Below are 24,036 nucleotides of genomic sequence, written 5' to 3'. Positions count from 1 at the left end.
GATTTATGGATCACCAGAGCAAAGTCTGTCCAAGTAGGTTGCTAGTCTAGTAAAAAGAGAAAACTCATGAGTCAGTGAGACTGGTTCAAATAACAGACTTATAAGGCCCAGACCTGTTCTACCTTGTGAATTTCCTCCTTATGACAGATAAAACTAGTAGCTAGTACAACACAAAACAGCAACACAAAAGACAGCAAAAGGGATGAAAAAAAAATTAGTTGATTCTACCAAAGACGCCAAACAAGTAGAAATTAGTAACAACTCCTGGGTACCAAGTTAAGCTTAAGCAGCCAGGCAGCTCAATGCAAAGAGCAGAGTTCAGACCCAATATTAACTTAACCACATTGGTGTGGACTCTGTAAGCCAAGAATATCCAGGCAACAAAGGCTTCCCTGGTACCACACCTGGGGGAAGGCTAGGGTCCTTAGTCATAATGAATGCAAAATATATGTTGGGGTCACCAGAAAAACTGGAAACAAATGAAGGCAAAACAAAGGAGGACCAACAAAGGATATTTATTCTAAATTTGCTATAACAAGGGAGTTGGCCATCATCCTTTGATTTTGGTAGAGACTCACAGGTGGGAAGTGGAATGGAAATGCTTTATAGTTAGAAGAAGGGTGGGGGAGGGCTTCAGATTGGATGTTATTGGGAAGAAAGCTTTTTTAAAACTACATATTTCTGATATGTATTTTCACACAAGGTAACTTCTTATTTTACAAGCCTCAGTGTATCACCAACAATTATATACTGAATATATATATGCATAAATATGTATGTATTTGAATTACATATTATCCACCGTACAAATTCAAATGACACATTTGGTACTTGGTTGTGTAAAAAAAATCATAAAAAGCTAAGATTTAAATCCTTTGATGGAGGAATCTCTTTTATTTTAAAAACAATTCTAATCAGAAATTCAATAGCATTTAAAAATACATGATAACTGAGCCTCACCTGCTTCTTAGATTTCATTCCGGGTCCCATCCTAGAATAGTTTTGTATTTTTGTTTTCTTCACTGTAAACTGAGGACCCTAACCTACCCCATAAGGATGTTGAGAGGATTAAAATGTTCAGAGAGGCCTGGGGGTATAGCTCATGTATAGTGCTTGCCTAGCACATGCACAAGGGTCTGGGTTCAATCCATAGCACTACATAAAAAAAAAAAAGTAGGGGAAAAAAAGGTATAGAAAGCACTGGAGAAGCTCTTTTTGCTGACTGTGTTCTCCACATGTAACAAACATGTGGCTACATGGTATGATCAGGAAGGAGGAAGAAAATGCGAGGAAATCAAATACCATAAATGAGACAGAAAACAGTGTCTTTAGGGCTGTGGAGAGGGACTAGGAAAGAAGAACATGCTAGACATGGAGGACAGTGTTCTACCCTGCATTGCAATACACAAAGAAGTGAGGTGGTTTGGAATTTAGTTAGTGGAGATTAAACTTTTCCTTCTGGAAGATTTACCAGCATTCATTCATTCATAAATCCAGGAGGATGCCAGAGAATGCCAACAATAGGATCAGGCCCTGTGCTTGGCCTGGGGATGCCAGAGAGGTGAGGAGAGGCCATATCTGTGCTCTCATGGGAATGGACAGTCTGGTCCAATTTTAAGGAATCAGAAGGAAAGAACAAGCCTAAACATTTGCCATTACTGGACATGAGACTAAAGGGCAAGGTCCAGAGGCCCCTGTGTTCCGTGGATTTCTTAACAATCATGGTGGGGAAATGTCAAATACAGAATCTTATCCAAGGGACATGTAGTAACTTAGACTTGGACTGAAAGCTTCAAATCTCTGACAGTTCAGTGAGCTGCCATTTCTATTTACTTGTATTAATACTTCATATTTTGTTTTATTCTCTTAAATTTACCAATGTTATGTTAAATACTGTTTACTAGAGTCTCCCCACCCTCTAATTCTCTCAAGAGAGAATTAACACTACCACACCTTTACATTCACTCTCAAGTTGGGTCCTCAGACTTGTGGGATAAATATCAATGGCAGCATCAGAGAATGGAGACACTAGAGCTTTAGATACTTAGTTTACACTAAGTAGATTCACACAAAGCTAACCTGCATACTAGAGCATAACCAGCACCTAGGTAACTTAATCAGGAGGGACAGTTAATGTAATCAGAAATGCCTTCAGCTCAAGTAGCTGATCAAGTGGCAGAGACGCTGGGTACGACAGAGATCCTTGCATTTTCTCATTTTAAACAACTCGATTTATTAAACACTTACTATGTGCTAAGTACTGAGATGAAGAAGACATAGTTGTTATCTCCTAGAGTTCACAGAATAATGCAGTCTGTGACTAGATGAATTCTTTATTATTGGACCAGGTTGGGGGGAAGAGGTGTTGGAACTATAAATTTTTACAGTTGCTCAGAAATGACATAAGAGGATTGAGACCTTGAAGTTTGGAAGAGACCAGATATTTAGCAAGCCTGGCTTGGCGGTCCAGACTCTCAAAGTCCCCAGGATTTCCCACAGGGCATTCAAGAACATCTGGGCTAAAGACTTCCCAGCACATGTCAGCAAGGAGATGGCTGTGATTACAACAAATCCTCCTCCCCTGAAATGCTATTTCTACAGTAGGATGTACTGCACAGTCACCCCAGCCTTCCACTTTAACTAATGCATTTAGTGATGATCATAAGCACCAATTCCCTGCCACCTGCCAGGTACAGTGCCAGATATTTCAAATACAAAAGTGCATGCAATCCTCACAACAATTTTAGGAAGCACATATAATTTTTGTTCCCAAAACAGCTGAATAAATAGGCTTGGAGAGGCTAAGTCCAGGTGGCCTGCTAAGGTGACCCGGTAAAGAAAGTAGAACTAGGATGGAATAAATCCCAGAGGTGGCTTTTAGCACCGTGTTATTCCAAAACACAAACATGCTCTGGTGCTGCTGTGCTCCTCTCACCTGCTCAGGCCGGTATTTGGGAAGACAAAGTGCCTTGAGGATGTTCCCGGAACAATCACCTGAATGAAGGAGGCATGGGAGAGAGTTTTTCCCCATTCACTAAAATCATACGACATTGAACTTTGAATCTGTTTTCCAGAAAGTGCACTTCAACTGTCTCATTTAACACATGAGGAAACTCGAGTCCAATGAACGGGATTACAAGACCCAAAAGGTCCCAGGCCCCCTTGGATGGAGCTCCTGCTCAGCCCAGCACGCCTGAGAATGCTCAGACACATCTGCAGACTTCTTAGTCTTTAACTCAGCGACTACACCTGCACTCGTGGCTCCTTGGGGCTCACGGGACAGGACGGCCAGTGCGGGACAGCGCAGCCAACCGAGATCTGGCTGAGGGTATCAGGAAAGCCAGCCCACAGGCCGGGACTCACATTCAGTCCCTGCAGGTACTTGCTCTACCAACAGCGGTTTCCTGGCCCAGGCACTCTGCTGGCCTCCACAGGTAAATTTTGGAAGTCCACACCCAGATGTATTTTTTAAATTTAGCAATTCTACCCTAGCAGTAGTGAGCGGGTCCGAGTGGTGGGCGGGGCCGGGGGCGGTGGGCGGGGCCCGCGGCGGCAGTCTCATTTCCTCGCGCGCGCCGGAAGTGGCCGTCCTCGGCGCGGCGGCGCGCCCGGCGGGTGGGCTGCTGAGGCGGCGCGGCCCCTGCGCTCGGGGCGCCGCCCGTGTGTGCCCGCTGCCCCGGAGGTGGCGGTGGCTCGGTGCTCGCGGTGCACCGAGAGGGCCAGCGCGGTGAGTACCTGGCCTCGCCTGCGACTCCCGCCGGCTCGGGCGAAGCAGCGCAGGCAACCGGGGCACGGGCTGGGGTCCGCGGGCGCTGGTCCCTGTCGGGTCACCTCAAACGAACCCTCTGGGCCCCTGTCCCTGTGCGGTAGCTACGCCGACCACCCTCTGGAGTCCGCTCGGGTTTCACTTTGGTTTCAGGGGAAAAGCTGCAGTTTCTTCTGAGACCGGTGCTGCCAGGGACCGTTGGTTTGCGTGTCAGTGTTGTTGTTTTGTTTTTTTCTTTTTAATCACTTTTTTTTTTTTTTTTAACTTACTACCTCTCTTTTCAGTGCATGAACTTTTTAGTCAGCTGTTACCTCTCTTTGGGGGAGTTAAAATCGTTTTCTCTGACAGCAGCACTCCCATCCCTGACAGACACCGGAACGAACGCCTTTAAAGATGCACGTTTGTGTGGGAATTAGGGGGGTCGTGGATCCCACGGGACAGGGAGCCTGTGGCCTTGTCAAAAAATTCTCCTTGAAAATTACTATATTCCGGAGCAAGTGGTAGAGAAGAAATTTGTAAAACACTTTAGCAGTGCTCCTCCTGTGGTGATGGTATTGACAACATGACCATTTGTTCATATTCGAAGCTTTTCCCCTTAAGTTCTTGTTATGCCTGAAGATATTTTCTAGCCTGCTTTTGAGATATATATGCAATGTCGTGGCAGTTCACTGTCATTTGAAGGCTCCTGGGCCTTCATTTCTGGTGAAGTTAATGATATAATCTTCATATCATTAATGTATTTAAAAAGCACCTTTGGTCTTGGAAGTGAGAAACAAAGTATTTTATGAGAATGTTCGCGCTCATTTTCATTCTTATTAGTTGTTTGAAGTTGTCATGTGGCTAAAAGAATGCAAAAGATGCTGGATTTGCAGTATATATGGCTCAGATAATTTGAACATAAGTAAGCACAGTTTTAGTTCCAAGCGATTTGGAAATTACATTTTTTTTCTTAACTCTTTTTGTTGCAGTATAAAATAATATACTAAGTCAACAAGTATATAAATCTTAATTATATAACTCAGTGACTTTTTACATATTCATTACCTTGTTTAACCACTACATACATCATATTGTAACAGAACATTTCCATCAATTCCCAAGAACATTTTCATCATCCTCTGCTGCTTCTTCCAAGTCACTTATACCCCTATCCTAAAGCTATATTTCAACTTCTCTCATCATCTATTAATATTGTCCACTTTGAGCTTCATCTTAATGAAATTATATAGTATTCCATTTGCTTGTGAAAATCACCTATGATATTTCATGATATGATGTCATTTATGCATATCACAGTATGGTATCAGTAGTTTTTATTGCTACATTATATTCCATTCTACATGACTACTCTTCCCTTGATGAAGAAGAGTTTCCAGTTGTGTTTCCAGTTTTTGTATACTATGTATTTTGGATATTAAGAATGTTATGAACATTCTTGGTGAGCATGTGGATGCATTTGTTAGATGCAGAGCGATTAAATCATAAGGAAAGCAGAAAATTACATTTTAACTAATGTAGAATATTCCTCATTTTAAAAAATGTAATGGCATCTTTTGTTAAGTAATCTAATATTAAAAGTTGATTAAAAAAAAAGGTTGAACTATTATGAGTTCAAGACTTAGGAGATTCTATTATTGTATTGTTATTTACCCCTTGTGCTACCTATCTATAACAGTCTTCTATCAGATGGTCATTGCTTGTTAAACAAGTCTGTTAGAGCTGGTCATGATCTGACTGAAATTTGATATAACACAGTTGAGGAACTGTGTTACTCAACTTAGTAGTTGTTAGGGGAAATTAAGTAGTGGTTGTTAGGAGAAACAAAACACCACAAGGATATAACTAAAAATGGATTGAAGAATCATGGGATTGTAAGACAATGAATTTAAATTGTTATTCTCATACCACATGAATACAAAGTATAACTGTAAAATATAGGGTTAGTTACAAATATGAATTTGTAACAGGAATATAGTGATTTCCACATGTAGGAAGATACTAGTATATTTATAATGTGAACCGAAAACAAAAAGCACTAAATAATTGTGGAAAATCAGTAGCAAGGAAGAGGAACCCTAAACTGAACAAAAACAGAACTAAGCCCTAAAGCAGTGGCATTAATGTAAGAAATAGAAGAAAACCTTAAAATAAATGTTAGTTATCTTAAATTTGGGAGAGTATCTTGCCTGTTGAATACATAGAGGCTACCATGAAAAAAAAAAAATTCATTTTTGACTATTAAAACATAGAAGGTGCCAGGCACAGCAGCACATACCTATAATCTCAGCAACTTGGGAGGTTGAAGCAGGAGGATCGCAAGTTCAAGGGCAGCCTCAGCAATTTAGTGAGACCCTAAGCAACTTAGCAAGACCCCCTCTCTAAAAAAAAATTTAAAAATGTTTGGGGATATGGCTCAGTGGTTAAGTGCCCCTGGGTTCAATCCCTGGTACCAAAAAACAAACAAATAGAACGTAGCATGTGTGGTGGCACATACCTGTAATCACAGCAACTTGGGAGGCTGAGGCAGGAGGATTGCAAGTTCAAGGCCATACTCAGCAATTTAGCCAGGCCCTAAGCAACTTTGAGAAAATTTTAAAAAATTAAATTTTTTAAAAATTTAATTAAAAATTAATTTTTTTAATTTAATCTCAAAATTTAAAAAAAATTTTAAAAGGCTGGGGATGTGGCTCAGTGGTTTAAGTGCCCCTTGGTTCAATCCCTGGTCACTACCCCCTGCTAAAAAAAAAAGTAGGAAAAACCAGCTATGACAGAAAATAGATCAGCAGGAACCAATATACATCTAATAAGAGTTCCAGGAGATCCTAGAGAGGAGTAACCAGGAAAAATCTTTTGTAGTCTGAGCCTGACAGACATATGTATCAGTCAGAGAACAAATTGTAGATCAACCTTTCCCTCTTTGGCCTCTGTTTCTTCATCTGTGAAGTGCAGATAATCAGAAGTATGCCTTTTCAGAAAGCTGGTGGAAAGATGTGTTCTGCTAACAGCCCCTGTTTCCCACTTTCCTCCCTTCCAACTCAATAGATGCCAGATTTCCCATACTTACCTCCTAGTAGAATGGAAATAATTAAAATACTTTATTAAGAAAACAGTATATATCTCAGCAGAATTATATGTTTATGAATGGAATAGATGCTCTCAGGATTAAAAGAATATTAATAGTGACACACTTAGATACATTCTGATGAGCAACACCCTTGGATACAATCTGATAAAATTTATGAACTTCATGGGTCAATATACAATATCATAAACTTTTAAAGAGAAATATGTTTACCTATATAGGAATGGAAAGCAGATTTCCAATTAGACTTGTGATTTGTAATGTAATGTTAGATGACAGTGGGATACCATTTTTAAAGTGCCATAGAACTTTTGAACCCAGAACCTTATTCCTAACCAAACTGTCCCTTAAACTGGAACAAAATAAAGCCATTTTCACTCATATCCAGTAGAAATGCTTCAGGATACACTATATCAAAGTGAAAATTAAGAAAAATAGATATTAATTTAAAGAAAACAATCAACTTATTTCTCAACTCCATGTTACATATAATTATAGCTAAGAAATTTGGAGTGTTAAGAAAGGATACATAAGCTAGAGTAGGTAGAACTTTTAAATCTTTAACAATCTGAAACAAAAATTTAATAATCTAGAGCACTATTTCAAAGTCAGGGTTTGGGTTTTTGTTTTTGTTTTTTTTTTTTTCACATCACATAGGTAATGTGCCAATAATAAAGGAAGTGCATCTCACACAACACTGAATACCCAGTCATCACACTTATGAACCAAAAAGGATCTCAGAGTTGGTTTCTAATCAGCTTTCTGTTGCTGTGACAAAATACTTGAAATAATCAACTTAAAAGGAGGAAAGGTTTGTTTCAGCTCACATGTTTCAGTCCATGGTAAATTGGCCTATCACTTTGGGGCCTATGGCAAGACGATATGTCATGGTGGGACCACATTGCAGAGGTGGCTTCCTACCTTGTGATAGGCAGGAAGCAAGAGTAACAGGGAGGGACTGGAGTCCCAATTACCCCTTCAAGAGCAGGCTCCAAATGACCTGAACTTCCTTCCATTAGGCCCCACCTACTAAAGGTCCTGCCACCTCCCAATAACACCACAGACTGGTGACCACACCTTCAACACATGGACTTTTAGGGTACATTCCAGATCCAAAATATAGCTATTGGGAACATGGGAAATAGGTGTAGGCATGTTGGAAGTGGAAAATACTGACTAATTATATAATGCAATGAATAATTTAAGTAAATTTAACCAGGAATTTTGCTTCCAAGGATTTATCCTATAGTTGAAATGACATATATTCAAAGTCATATATACTCAGGCTGTTCATGCCAAGATGTTTAATAATGGTATTAGATTTAGAAGGATACACAAAAATTGAGAAGGGAACTTAGCCTCGGGGAGAGGAGAGAGACATTTCACTGTATGACCTTTTATCATTTTTAATCTTTTTATCTCATGTTTTTATTTTGGGACATTTTAGAAGTGTAAAAGAATTAAAATTTGGACTTTGTGGTCCGTGCATGAGTTCCAGACCAGTCTCGGCAACACATTAAGGCCCTGTCAGGGAAGAAGTGTAAGAGGGGCTGGGCTGGGGCTCAGTGGTGGAGTACCTGCCTAGCATGTGTGAGGCCCTGGGTTCGATCCTCAGCACTGCATATAAATAAATAAAATAAAGGTCCATGACCACCAAAAAAATTTAGAAACAAAAGAAGTGTAAGAAAAAATAAGGACTTAGAACTGGAGTTGCCATATCTGGTCACCTGTTTTTTTTATTTATCTTACTTTTTAAGTTTTGGTGCCAGGAATTGAACCCAAGAGCATGTAACCACTGAGCAACATCCCTGGCCCTTTTTATTTTTTTATTTTGAGACAGAGTCTCACTAAGTTGCTTAGGGCCTCACTAAATTGCTGAGACTGGCCTTGAACTTTCGAACCTCCTGCCTTAGCCTCCAGACTTGCTGGGATTACAGGCAGGCACCACCACACCTACCACACCCTGCCATTGGCCACCTATTTTCATATGACCTGTGACCTAAGAATGGTGTTTACATTTTTAAATACTTTGGGGGAAAAAAGAAAAACAATACTTTCTGACATGTGACAAATGTCAAATTATGACAAATTTCAATGTCCCTTGAAACAACTGTGTGCAGTAATTTACATATCATCAATGTCTGCTTTTGTGTTACAATGCAGAATTGACTGGTTATAACAGTATGTGACCTAAAATGTTTGCTGACCCCTGGTTTGAGGCCAAAAATATATTTCTCTAAATATAGGAATTTGGTTTATGATAAAGGTGGGATTTCAAATTAAGGACAGGAGCATGGATTGTATTATGAGTGACATGAATTGCCTATTTAAGGAAATAAATTACTTATTTTACATTAGAATTACCTCAGATAAGGAAACTAAAATTGAAAAGTCACATAGAAAAGCTTGATAAATTCAACTATTAACAAAAAGATGAAACTTTGTGTAATGGGAAATTCCTTTCAGATTTTTAAAGCTATTGCTTCATTGTCTTCTCATTTGCCTTGTTTCCAAGAGTAATCTTCTATAATCTGTCATTGTTGTCTTTTGTGTCTTGTATATGATAACATTTTTTTTTTTTTGGTCTGCTTTTAAGATTCTCTCTATCCTTGAGTTTGAGCAGTTTAATCATCATATTCCTTGGTTTTATTATTTTGAGATAAGGTCTTACTCTATTATCTCAGCTAGTCTTGAACCTGCAATCCTTCTGCCTTTACTTCCTAAATAACTGGAATTACAGGTGTGCACCACCTTCCCTGGCTTTGTGCCTTCTTTTATTTATGATTCTTATACTTGAGGTCAGTTGAACTTCTTGAATCTGTTTATAGTTTTCATCAAATTTGCAAAATGTTCAGCCTTATTTCTTTAAATATTCTAATCTCACCATGCTTTGAGACCTTCAGTTACATGTACATTATACTATTTGAAATCATCCCACAGCTCTGTTCCTATTTTTATACTTTTTCCTTCTAAAGTTGTTTCTACTGCTATGTCTTCAATTCACTAGCATTCTCTTTTGAAATATCTAAACTACTATTATCCCTGTCCAGTGTATTTTTCACCTTGGCATTGAAATTTTCATCATGTGAAGTTTAATTTGGATCTTTTTTAATATCATATGTATCTTTACTTAGTTTTTGAATAGGCACATCTTTTTAAATGCAGTTATACTGTTTTAATGTCTTTCCTGTGAATTCTCATGTTTTTGTTAGTTCTAGATGTTTTAATCAGTGATTATTTTCATTATGGCTGGTGATTTTTGTTTGAATGTCATATATTGTGAATTTTATTTTGTTTTGTGGTATTTTTGTATTTCTATAAATATTCTTGAGGCGTGTGCTGTTACTTGGAAACAATTTGATCCTTTCAGGTTTTGTTTTTAAGATTTGTTGGCAGGATCAGACCCATGTTTATAGCTTATTAGTTCCCACCACTGAGGCAAGACCTCTTTGAATACTCTACACAATTCTCCATGAATTTTGAGGTTTTCCAGTCTGTCTGGTGAGAACATGCCTATTTCTGGCCCTGCATGAATACTGTGTTCTGTGTCCTTGAATTTTTTGTGTGATCTTTTCCTTAGCCTATTAGTTTCCCCATAAGCTTACATTGTTCAGGGCTCTGCTGAATATCCAAAGGCTGTCTTTTTCAGACCTGTGCAGTTCTCTCTTTTTGTAGCTGTCTCCTTTGAACTCTAGCTGTCTTAGTCTTCTCAGACTGTCAACTCCATTCTGTCAACTAAGGAAATTTGCTGGTCTGTTCTTAAGTTCCCCTCCCTGGGCTATGGTCTGGAAACTAAGACAGTAAGTTGGATCGTCATTTGTTTCTTGTTTCTCCAGGATCACTTTCCTTTTTTACTTGATGTTGAATATTTTGAATATTGTTGTTTCATATTTTGGGGTCTTTTTGAAGGGAAGGAATTTTTTTTCTTTTTGGTTGGCTGTTATATTTCTGAAATCTTTGATTTTATATTTCATTCCTTTAACAATTCATTTTCGTATCTCTGCAGTCTCCCTTTCTCTCCTCTGTGAATGAACCTAATCTGTGATATAAATACATTGCATAGAATGATGGTGATCAAGGTGGTATTTTTTTGTTTTGCTTTTTTGTGATGCTGGGAATTGAACCCATGGCCTTGCTAGGCAAACACTGTACCAGTGAGCGCACCCCTAGCCTTTCTAATATTCTTAACATATTTAGAAGTGTTATAAATGAGTCTTCTAGGATTTGGTTGAAGAACTCCCTGCAGGAACTAAGCAAGTAAGATTTTATTGAAATTTCTCATCTCCCCACAGAAAATGCAACTAACATTTACATTCTGAGGTAATTACAGCAGCTTTTCTTTCATTTCAGTGGAAAATATTCAGCTGTAATATTAGCCCATTATGGCACGTTTTCAATTCTGCATATAGTGCAATGAAATTGGCACAGGTACATTAAAATAGGTTGGAAATCATCATCTAGAACTTACAAGTAATAATTAATATTACAATTATTATGTAATTATTATATGATATGTTGTATAATTCTATAATATCTAAGTTTTTATAGGTGTTCCACATCTGGAATGATGGAACAAAATGGGTTAAATAGCATATAAGGCATCTCAAATCAAACAGTGCTATCCTGAAAAAACTGTATGGAGAGTGCATAAAAATACATTTTAAATCAGTGGGTTTTTTTCCAGGATTTTTGAATTGCAACCAAGTTATACATTTTACATGAAGAGCTCATACATATGCACATATATAATCACAACACAAAACTTACTACTAAATGTGATTCACACTTATATTTTTTATTCCATTGAAAAGTTAACCTTTGTAATGACCCATTTGAGTCGTAGCTCACAGTATAAAATATATTGTCTGTATACAGAAAAAAAAAGCTATGGGGTACCCTATTAATACAAAGGTAGTGGTGTTTAGATTATGTACTTTTGGGGGTTTTTTTATCAAGTTTCACTTCCAAACTAAGTATATAACCATACTATGGGTAAGTCTGTCTACCTTAATAATTTATGCAAATTATGTCTCCACATTTTCAATTTTAGCTTTTCTTTTCTCTAACAAGTGGGCTGGTAATAACTTACAAGTAGTTAAAAAACTCTTCCAAGTTTTTCTTATCAAAAATGACATTCAAGTGATTTCTTATTGCTAATGATTATGGATTTGGGACATGGTAAGTTCCTAGAACTAATATTAGCTTTGTATCCTTATTTTGAAATTCGATAGTATCTCTTTTTTTCTTTTTCTTTTCTTTGGTACTGGGGATTGAACCCAGAAGCACTTTACCATCTCTAGTCCCTCTTACTTTTTATTTTGAGACAAGATCTCACTGAATTGCTTAAGGCTTCACTAAGTTACTGAGACTGACCTTAAACTTGCCATCTTCCTGCCTCAACCTTCAGAGTCACTTGGATTGCAGGTATGTGCTTTCATACCCAGCTTAGATAGTATTTCTTAAAACTAAAAATGTCTTCTATTTTTTCGTACATCATTTAAGATTTACAGTCAGTGGGAAAGAGGCTTTTAATAGTAAAAGACTGTTGTAATGAATTAAATTTTTTAAGATACTTGTTTATTATTTTACTGAAATAATAAATGACTGAAGGGAGTTAAGTCAATATTTGTGGTCTTCTACATTTTATATAGACCTGTGTCACAAAATGTGTACACTGGAGCATTTTCCACAGAAATATCCAGGCTTTCCTAATCACTAAGAAAGTGACTAAGACTGATGTTTCTCAGTCATCATCTTCCATAGGTTCTGCTGCACTGGGGAAACCATTACTTTGAAATATCTGCAGTCAACACATTATCCTTCTTGGTTAGAATGGAAGTTCTTTTGCAGGGAAGGCCTCCCCTTAAATTCCTAAGTTTAACCTTCTCTACTTCTAGACCTCTTAGCTTAGAAATAAACATGGAAGAGCTTATGCAACTAGTTGTAGCATGAAAGGTAGCATGTAATTTTGTAAATTTATAAATGATTTTTAAATTTTTTTCTCAGATAAACATGTTTAAAATATTCATGTTTTTTTATTTATATAGATGCTAAACCTTTCCAGACTTGTAGGAAATCTGTTGCGTAATACAGTGGAAAGAATTATGTGATCTAATGTTCCAGTAGTCTACCAGAGAACTTTGGATATAAAAATGTTTTCTTAATGGTTTTCAGCTGTCTGTGACCTTTTGCAATTGCCTCCTCCCCAACACACACTTAATATTAAGATTCCTAGATTGGCTAAGTTGAACAGCAGAAATTAATGAGGTAGAATATTTGAATCAAATAAGTTGGAAGAAACTCTCTTTCTCCAGTAAACCATTATTACTATTATAGAAACAATTTATAGAAATTCAGTTCCTAAGTGTCCTAGCATTAGTTGAAATATTGTGTTAATAGTTATAAGCACCCTACAGTTTATGCAAAAAAAGATGACACCCAGTGGGGCCAGCCACATCCATAGTCTTAAGGTGGATCCTGGCCATGCTGGAAAGATAATTGTGTGATTGGATACTTGGAACTTTGAGACAGGTGATATCAGCTGACTTCCTAAGGGATGGGACTGGGTACTAATAAACCATGTAGACTGATTCAGTCAATCCTGATGACATAATGGAACCTTGGTGGACAGTGAAGTCCACTGAACTTTCCTGATTGCCAAACATTAATGACACCAGGAGAGTAATGTGTATCTGAGGACATGCAAGTTTCAAGTTGAGCACTCCCTTTACCAAAGTCTACCTTTTACATTTTTCTTTAACTGGTTCTAATTTGGATCATTTTCTTATAATAAAACCGTAATTGTAAGTATGGCAAAAAAAATAGTTATAAGCAGTACAATTTTAAAATAATTAGAAAATAGTAGAATGTATGTAACAAACTATAGAATATAAAGCATGAATGTAGTCTTAATGTTTCTGTGATCAGGAGATTAAGGGTGTATAGACATACTGTTTAAAAGTATTATATGTAATATTTTAGTATTTTCAAAAGCACTTTTCTTAATTCCCCCCAGTACTTACCAATTATTCTAAATTATGTTAGCATCTCTAGTGGTGCTCTACATATAGTAGTTATTTAACTAAGTTTATTTAAGCCATCAACAATTTGATACATTTAAGAAACAAGATTCTGATTGATTATGATCTGTTTCTTCCAGAATATTCATCACCCATATAATGGATTTTATAGTTCAGATTGTTTTATTCTGGATTTCATGGTAACAAAACAGGAAGCATTCTTAATTTCTCATTTCTGCAAGTAGTCATGACTACTGAGAAAAGAATTTTTTTTAAGCTACAACAGAATTCATTTTGGTACCTTTTATGGAAATCCTGATTTTGTTTTTAATTTTTAATAACTTTTTGCTAAAGGTATGAAGAAGCAGCTTATCTTGTTAGGCAAATACACATTAATAAGAATGTCTAGAAGAGGATCAGTCCTTCATATCCGGACCCACTGGCTATTGTTGGGACTTGCTTTGCTCTGTAGCTTGGTATTATTTATGTACCTTCTGGAATGTGCCCCTCAAACTGATGGAAACGCATCTCTTCCTGGTGTTGTCGGAGAAAATTATGGTAAAGAGTATTATCAAGCCCTCCTGCAGGAACAAGAAGAACATTATCAAACCAGGGCAACCAGTCTGAAACGCCAAATTGCCCAACTAAAACAAGAATTACAAGAAATGAGCGAGAAGATGAAATCATTACAAGAGAGAAAGAATATAGGGGCTAATGGCATAGGCTATCAAGGCAACAAAGAGCAACCATCTAGTGATCTTTTAGAATTTCTTCATTCCCAGATTGACAAAGCTGAAGTTAGCACAGGAGCCAAACTACCCAGTGAGTATGGGGTTATTCCTTTTGAAAGTTTTACTTTAATGAAAGTGTTTCAGTTGGAAATGGGTCTCACTCGTCATCCTGAAGAAAAGCCTGTTAGAAAAGACAAACGAGATGAATTGGTAGAAGTTATTGAAGCTGGCTTGGAGGTCATTAATAATCCTGATGAAGATGATGAACAGGAAGATGAGGAGGGTCCCCTTGGAGAGAAACTTATATTTAATGAAAATGACTTCATAGAAGGTAATATGAAAACTAAATTGATAAATAGTTATGACAAAATGCTAGTGTTTATGCTAATACATCAGTTATTATGGATGATATTAAAACGTTGAAGTTCCTACCTGCTTCATTCCATCAAGAATTTGAAGTGGCTTTTTAGAAAAATGTAATGAGATCATAATAAAATTGAGAATAAGGACCAGGCAAGTACAAGAATATGAACTATTGATGTTGAAGAGCTCTTTTGAGCTCTGTGTATATTTGCATATGTATGATTTGCATTCCTCTCATTTGATCTCAATATTCCTTTTTATGTTTTAAAAACATATAAACTAAGGCTCAGAATTTGAAAACCGTTGGTAAGGAAAGAGAAAATCTAATTTAATAGTCTAGTGGTTATTTCCCATGTGGGAGGAAGGAGAAGCAGAATATCAAGGGGGCATACACAGTTTTGCATTTAGAACATTTGGATAAGGAAATAGCCTATTTTCCTAATAAAATTCAAGAAAAGCTATGGGATTTTTAAGGTACAACATGACTCAAAGGTAAAGGAACACTGCTATAAATTTAGAATATTTGTTGACAGATCTAAACAGGAATACTTATCTATCCTTGCCCATTTTCATCTTGACACCTTCTGCTAGATATTTAATTGCAGGCTTGAAGCCATATTGGATATAAATCTTTCCTAAAAGTTCTTTTTGCTTGATTCCATAAGCAGCCTACCACATGCAGGGGTTTTTGTTGTTGTTTTATTTTTACTCCAAATTATCATTACTGTCACTTATTGTACAGTAGTATAATATATGGAGGCCATTGGAAGCTATCAGTCAGGGCATAGTGCTTTGCTAGGGCATTTCACCCTCTTTTTTCTGCTGTCACTTCCTACCATTTTTTAAGGCTTTTTTTTTTTTTTTTTTTTCTCAAAAGTTGTAGTTTTTCCACAATCTCAGCTTTTTGTCTTCTAATTCTGTTTGTAGCTTGTAGCAGAATTGAAAGATACAGAGAAAATAAGATAATTAAGTAACATATGAAATGTCCACACATTAGATCAGCCTAAAAAGAAAGGAAACTGAGCCAGTTTTATATTCTGCAGCTTCTGTGTATTTTATAACTCTCCTTTCAGGATGTTTTTCTGCATGGAATATATTCCATACCTCACTTTTCCTCCACTGTGCCTCTGCTCTCTCTCCCCTAAAATAATTACTGGCAACCACTGAGTAGTTTCTATTCCTCTTCCAGACCTTAGCTCAGATGTCATTTCCAGAAAGTCATCTCCAACCTCAAGTTTAAGATAGCTGCTCTTCCTGTATGATTTTGTCATCTCTACACTGCATCCTCTTTCACAGGGCTTGTTGCAGTATATGGTGTTGCCCATTTCCTAGTTTTATCATTCCTGCTACACTGTAAGCCTTAGGAGGGTTGGGGAAAGTCTATCTTATTCACATTTTATTACCAGATATTGATTGGCTGATCCACACATCTATATGTCTAACCTGTCTCTTGAGTGTTATGCTTAAAAATCAGATTGCCATGGAAAAGTACTGGGGAACAATATCAATCAAATTATACTATGTTCATGTACAAATATACCACAATCCCATGTTTTTATATAATTATAATGTACCAATTAAAAAAAGAATAACAGAAAGGAGACCAGTAGAGTAGAGCAGGGTATCAGGGGAAAGGAGGAGGAGAAGGAAGATATTGGGGAATGAGATTGATCAAATTATGAAGGTGTACAATAACAGAATAAGAATCCCTACTATTATATAAAATTATAATGCACTAATAAAAAATAATAAAGAACAAAAGCAAAGAAAATCAGGTTGACCAGTAGGTTTCTATACTTTTATCCTAAAAGCATCTCAAATCACAGTTGAAATATATACTTATTTTTCTTCGACTTCACTCTGTTCAGTGTCTTGTCACTATTTATTTTTCTGTCTTTCTCATTGATCTGGCCCTTCCTCAAAACTGAGACCAGGTAATCTCTTTATATCATCAGTGATTGACATGAAGACACCTGATTAATTTTTGTTGTGCTGAACAGAGCAATAGAAGTTAACCCTTGGGCTCAGAATTTAATATTGCTTTAAGTAATTTCTTTGTTTGTTATATGATTACTGTTATGATAAGCTCTAGTATTTTTTAAAGACATATGTAAAAAGGATAATTATAATTTGGAGAGTATTTTGTGAATTGATAAGCTGTGAGTGAAAAGCTGTTTTTCAAAAAATGCTCTTCTTTTAAAAGAATAGTTTTTACTGTCTGTACAGTGGGAATAAATATTTTCTCAAGTAAACAAAAGCTCTACAGATCTGGTTTAATACTTTCACTCTTTAAGTAAAGTCTAGTCCTGTTGAATTTGTAAATTTTGACATGAACGTGTCTTTGTTGAAAATTCTTTCCTTTAGGTTATTATCGCACTGAGAGAGATAAGGGAACACAGTATGAACTCTTTTTTAAGAAAGCAGACCTTATGGAATATAGACATGTGACCCTCTTCCGCCCTTTTGGACCTCTCATGAAAGTGAAGAATGAGATGATTGATATTACTAGATCAATTATTAATATCATTGTGCCACTTGCTGAAAGAACTGAAGCATTTGCACAGTTTATGCAGAACTTCAGGTAATTGTCAGGGCTTAATCATTTGACTACATTCTAAAAAAAAAAATAACATTTTGTGCAGATTTGCTTCATTTATGTTCACTGAATATGATTACTTGGAATTATGGAAAATTTTTATGGACTTCAAGGGAACTTTCCTTTTTTATATTCGCCTTTTTTTGTGTGTGTAGTGCTGGGGATTAGAACCCAGGGCCTTATGCATGCGAGGCAAGTACTCTACCAACTGAGTTATATCCCCAGCCTGCCTATTCTCCTTTTCTTAAAGAATGTGTAGTATGTTGTATTTCTTGAAAATTTCAACTGTGTTGTAAATTGAGCGTGACAACTGTCGGAAACTAAAGTTGATGTCCTTTATGATAGTGTGTGAATTCATTTTCCGACTAGTTGAATTTTTAAGAATTACTTTATTGAGACATTTTATGTACAATAAAATCCATGTATTAAGGATAATTTAAAGGATATTTTAAGAATAAGTCATATTTTCATGACTTTGGACAAATGTATACATTCACAGACTACCCCCACACTCAAGATATAAAGGTTGCTATCTCCCAAGAAAATCCTCTAAAGAACAATTTGAGTTTTAAGGTTGAAATAAATTTAGAAATATAAACATTCAACTAAAATTGGGAGAAAGTCATTCCATCTTGGAAAGTGGAATATTTATGTTTTAATTTTTGGACTTTAAATTCAGATATTTTAAAATACAGAAGTATTAAAGAATTAGAATAAGAAAGATATGGCTTTTGTTTTAAATTAATAACTGTCATGTTTTAATTATTTTAATGCACTAGTTTTAGTTCTTTTTTAATCCTAATGTTTATTCTCATATTAAAAGATTGGTTAACACTGTTCTGTAGCATACCGGGAATCCGTGCTTCTAAATGAGATCAGATGTATTAAAGCATTGATTTTTTAATCAAGTTTCTTGAAATTGCTGTCAGAGGCTACCTTTCTCTTTACAGTGGATAATCTCAGTGGTGGCAAATATTTGTTCCTTGATAATAGATAAAATTTTTGGAATTATACAGTTTGAGAACAAAATAATTCTTGATCCAAAACTTAAATATTTAAGTTTTGAACTCATTGAACTTACTTCCTTAAATAGCAATCCCAAAGTAAAAGTTTCCGAAATGTTTTGAAATACAATGGTAATGTTAGATTCTTTCCACAGCCCTTCGAGGATTGCATTTATTGACATAGTCTTTGTGTGTTTACTTAATGCTTCATGTGATTTCATTCTTTATTGGTAGTGCCTCATTCATTTTCTTGTCAAAGCTTCATGTGATTGCATTTTGAGTAGTGCCATATAGATAATGTTCTTGAATGAACTTTATTTCTCAATTCTTTTAGGGATGTTTGTATTCATCAGGACAAGAGAATTCATCTCACAGTGGTGTATTTTGGTAAAGAAGGTCTATCTAAAGTCAAGTCTATCCTAGAATCTGTCACAAGGTTGGTGAACCATGTCCATAGTAAAGTCCTTGATATATAACATTATTAGAAAAATAAGAATTTCAGATATTTAAAGAGTTAATAATTTTGAATAGCTACTGCTAAGAATTTGGTAGATGGTGATGATTCATTTGTTCCTCATTTCACAAGCAACCCTATACAACTCATCTTCCCTTAACTGCTTAGCAGACAGCCTGGCAAAATCAGGATGCTCTCCTTCTTTGGCCCACTTACCTATATGTTTACTCCTTTTCCTATCTAATCCCTGCACTTTGATACCATCTCTGAGCTTGTCTGTTACATGTCACCTTTCTTTTACTCCTTCTTCTCCCCCTGTAAATGGTACTTAGATCCCCCATATCTTTAACAAACAAACAACAACAAAAACTCACCTGATTCTGCAGTATACAGAAGCTACTTTTTGTTTCTGTTCTTTCACAGCCAAACCTCACAGAACAGTAGATCTATAACTAAGCAGTTCATATAGTACCTGGCACATGGTTGGTGCTCAGGTTTGAATGAATGAATTAGTAATTCCTTAATACTTAATTTTTCACTCTTTAACTTCTCAACCTTTTCCTCTCTTAAGTTGTAGGCCCAAAAGTACCACCCTCTACCAAATTCAGGCTTTTCTCTGTTATCCTTTTTGACCACTTTTATACATTTGACAATCTAACCAGGGCGCCCTTCTTAAACCATGCTTATGTTTGTAAAACAAATAATTTTGTGAATGTAAATATGTCATAACATATACTGGTTGAATGTCTTCTCTTACATACCAGTTCTGTACCCTTTACTTGTTTTTTACCTTTGTGCTAATTTTTGGCCATTCCCTAAGTGTTCAGATTTGGCTAGCCTTTCTTCTCCAACCATGCAACTAACATTCATTGAATACTCAACAATTGTATTCCAGAGTACACTACTTGGGAGTCTGGGGTAGTTGGAAGAAGACTGAGCACAGCTGAGTACACCCTGCAGGGGCTCTCATATCCTTGATGTACATGAACAGGGTTCATTGTCTTCCCCTTCTCTACACCAGTTGAGGGTGGCCCTCTTTCAGCTCAGAGTGAGACCATTTTCACAAACCTATAGTCCTAATGTTTGAGAGGCAGAGTCTTTTACTCATCTTTAAATGTAATTACTTTTGAAGAGTTACTTCCTACTTACATCATAGGATCTCTTCTTCGTCCCTTCCTTGCTCCTGCCATTACCTACCCCAGCTCCCCCTCCATTTCTTCTCTCCCTTTCTTCCCTTCCTACTGTTTTTCAATGGCCTACTAAGTACCAAGCATTCACCCCAATATTACTGAAGTTGTCCCTGTGTTGTCAAGACTCCTCTGTGGCAAATGGTAAAAACTTACCTTAAGCTTGCTTAAGGGAAATAGAAACAGTATTGAAGAATCTTGGACACCTTCCAGAAATGAAAGGATTGTTGCAACCAAATTTGGAAAAGAAAATCAAAAGAACTTTGGGTCTCAGGGACTGGAACCAGAGAATTGAATACCATCAGAATTCTCTTGTCATTGTCTTGTCTGTTTTCTCTGCATGTTGACTTCATTCTCCTGTTGCAGATTGGCTTCTTCCACATGGTGAGGGATATGACTGTTGGCGGCTCTGGGCTCACATCTTCTCAGCTTTGCCATCAGAGAGGAAAGAGCTTTCTCCCAGCTCCAGTTGAGGAAATCCCAGGGAAGAACATTTTGCCCACTCTTGAGCCAATCACTATGGCCAGGTGGGGCAGGGGTTTTGCGATTGACCCCACTTGAGCCTGGTCCCCAATCCTAGGAAATCATGTGGTTGGGCTGGGTAGAATGAAGGGTATTCTGTGATCAGTGCTTCTACTTGGTACTGGACATGCAGGGTGGTAATGGACAGTTTCCACAAAAGAAGGGAGAGATATATATGCCATAAAATGAGGGGGAGAGTCATGGGCACCTAGAGCACTTAGAGTCCACTCCATGTATTATTTGAGCCTTTACTTCCATTTCTCCGTTACCCATGCTATACTATTGTAGGAGTAATCTTCCTCACATGTTCCTGTTTTTGATTCAACTGTATCCTAGTGCAGTGGTTCTCTAGCTTTAGTGTCAGAGGCATCTGAAGGGCTTACTGAAACACAGAGGCTTAGTTCCACCCTTTGCCTCTGAGTCAGTATGTGAGATGGAACCTGAGAATCTGCATCTAACAATGTGCCAGGGGGTGCTGATGCAGTGGGTTTGAGGGCCTCAGGGTGAGAACCACTGTCCTAGCAGAAAACCATACTGACTCCCCCTTGCCTTTTGGGTACTGACCAAGTTCTTTAACCTTGCATGGTAGGTCTGAGCCTCCTCTCATTGTTCCCATTTTAGAGACCCTTTGTTCCCATCTGATTTGTCTGACCTCTAAATGCTTTCTACTTTCTTACCTCTTTTGCTTTTGAGAACAATTATTTGGAATGACTCACCACTGCCTTCAGGATTTTAACCCAGGCATAACTCAAGTCCTGCTTCTAATATCTTCTCTAACTACTCCAGACATAAGCAATCTCTTCCCAGAACTGCTGTTCATTCATTCATTCAGCAAATACACATTGAACTCCTACTCTGTGAGGGCTCTGTGTGCATAGTAATGAACAAAACAAAATCCCTGCTCTCATGGAGTCAGGGAGACAAACAAATATATCTGGTGATACTAAGGAAAACAGCCAGGGAAGAGGATGGAAATTAAAGAGTGGGAGATTGGACTACTTCTGAAATGGTATCTGGAAGTATCACCCTGACAAGGGGGCATTTATGCAGAGACCTTAAAGATGCCCTAAAAGCTCTCTTTGTGTGTATCATTCATGGAGAATTTATTATTGTTGTTGTTATCATCATCATCATCATCATCATCAAATATGATGGCTATTTTTCCATGTATGTATTTCCTATCTCCCTGATAGGTTTTTAGGATTTCAAGGGTCAGTGGCCAGTTGGTAACTAGAAGTCTCATACCACCAATATATTTCCTCAATTGTGGGCATTTAGTGAATATCTGTCTCTGATGATGGGAAGTTGATTTCCTTTCCCTTGTGTGAATAAAAAACCAACATAATAAAATATTTGAAGTATAAAACATTTTGTAAGTTCTGTTGAAGAAAAAGCATTGTTAACTTTAAGTGGGACTTAGCATTTGTTGTATGTGCTTTCCTCATAGTGAGTCTAATTTTCACAATTACACCTTGGTTTCATTGAATGAAGAATTTAATCGTGGACGAGGACTCAATGTGGGTGCCCGAGCTTGGGACAAGGGAGAGGTCTTGATGTTTTTCTGTGATGTTGACATATTTTTCTCAGCCGAATTCCTTAACAGCTGCCGATTAAATGCTGAGCCAGGTGCGTAAAACATTGGTAGATGAGCTAAATTTAGAATTTAGAACAGCATTGGCATATCCCATGTTTTGAACCAAGTTAATTTGAGGAAAAGGAGGTTTTAATTAAGCCTTAGGATTTTTTTTCTTGTTATATTAGGCATAATTTAACTGAAATACATAATTTAACTGGAATAATTAAACTGGAAAATTTGACCCTCTGAAATTCATCTTTTGTTCTCTTGGAGCCAAATTCTATTGGCTACATTTGAAGCCAAATAAAGAAGGCCAGGAATAGAAGACTGGAAATTGATGAGGAGGAAACAACTCAGGTCAGAAAAATAACCATACAGATGGTGTGGAGATAGATGTGAGAGTCAGAAATACTCGGCTTCAGGCAGATAGTGCTCCCCATACACGTGCATGTGCACACTTACACACTTGCACACTCATGCAGAGGTCTGGATACAGGTAGTGTTTGGTCTCCAGACCATGCATTTTAGAGTTATTTACTATACTTTGCTTTATGCTGTAGATATTTTGAAAACAAATGAGTGAATGACAGTTTTATAAATCAAATTTTATTTTAAATGTAAAATGGAAAGTTTTCTGTATTAAAGATTCTCAACAGGAAAATAAGTTCAATAAATATATAACATGGTGATTACAGTAACAATGTATTGTGTACTTGAAAATTACTAAGAGAGTAGATTTTAAATGTTCTTACCATAATAAAAAGTGTATGAGGTGATAGGTATGTCAGTTGGCTTGATTTAGTCAATTCACAGAATATACATATATCTAAACATTGCATTGTACACCATAAATAAATAATTTTTTTCAATTAAATAATTTTTAAATAAAAGAATTTTACATTAAATGCTTTTTCTGTGGAACTCTTCCCATACACAAATGACTAATTTCTTATTAATCAGTTTGGAAAAAGTTGTCAGCTCTCTGAGAGCCTAATGAGTAAATGTGAGTTAGGTTTGTTTTTGTTACTTCAGAACATGGAAATTGAAGGAGATATATTTGCTCAGTGTAAAAGAAATATTTTTATATCCAGAAATAGATCATCCTCTAAGAAGTTGAGCCTCCCCATCCCTTAGGAGGGTTTGAGTGAAGGTGGCATGATCATCTGTTAGGGATCTTATAGTAAAAAGGCTGCTGTGCTAGGCTGCTTGACAATTATTGAGCACTTCATGCTACCATGATTGAATTCAGTCATAGCAGGGTTTCTTTTTTGAGGGCAGATGAACCAGTTATCCTTTAAGGTCCTTAAGATGCTATCAGTTTGAAAGCTAATGCCAAAATCTTCTGCAAGGGCTGTTAACATCAGATATTTTTAACCCTTATCTAACCCCACTTTTCCAGATCTTGGTTTAAATCTGTCTGCAGTCTATGTTTTCATTATTTTCTACATATCTATGCATTGTACAGTATTCTCTGTATTTACTATTTTGGATGATTCTGTTTGAAGGGTGGATTTAACTGAAGTTTCTAAGTTTTTTGGTGATTGTCAGATGTTAATTTACATCTATTGATGCTAATTAAATGCAACAATGAGTAATAGGTGGCTCACCTAATAAATAGCTCAGAGAATACCTTTGTGTATCTCTGCAAAGTTGAAGGAAGTAAATATGTGAAGCATCCTTTAGTCTGTTTTTTCTCTGTTCTTTTGCAGTTGTGGTTTCATAGCCTGACCAACCAA

At 36.8% G+C, this 24,036-nt stretch overlaps 1 protein-coding gene across 5 annotated transcripts in view; it reads left to right on the top strand.

The window, feature by feature from the left end:
- Window positions 1-3,572: 3,572 nt before the first annotated feature.
- CSGALNACT2 (chondroitin sulfate N-acetylgalactosaminyltransferase 2) overlaps window positions 3,573-24,036 on the top strand; it is a 78,736-nt gene continuing 58,272 nt past the window's right edge. For 3 of the 5 annotated variants that reach the window (XM_079136836.1, XM_079136835.1, XM_079136834.1), the window contains exons 1-4: window positions 14,220-14,929; window positions 17,326-17,542; window positions 18,896-18,997; window positions 22,172-22,350. In XM_079136836.1, coding sequence (XP_078992962.1) covers window positions 14,224-14,929; window positions 17,326-17,542; window positions 18,896-18,997; window positions 22,172-22,350 — 1,204 coding nt within the window. In that variant the 5' untranslated portion in view covers window positions 14,220-14,223. Of the gene's footprint in view, window positions 3,728-14,007; window positions 14,930-17,325; window positions 17,543-18,895; window positions 18,998-22,171; window positions 22,351-24,036 lie in introns of those variants that run through there. The other 2 variants (XM_079136833.1, XM_079136837.1) reach the window with 2 other exon arrangements.

This window comes from Sciurus vulgaris (genome assembly GCF_902686455.1).
Source record: "Sciurus vulgaris genome assembly, chromosome: 4".
Taxonomy (NCBI): Eukaryota; Metazoa; Chordata; class Mammalia; order Rodentia; family Sciuridae; genus Sciurus; species Sciurus vulgaris.
This window is presented reverse-complemented; position numbering and strand designations above follow the sequence as displayed.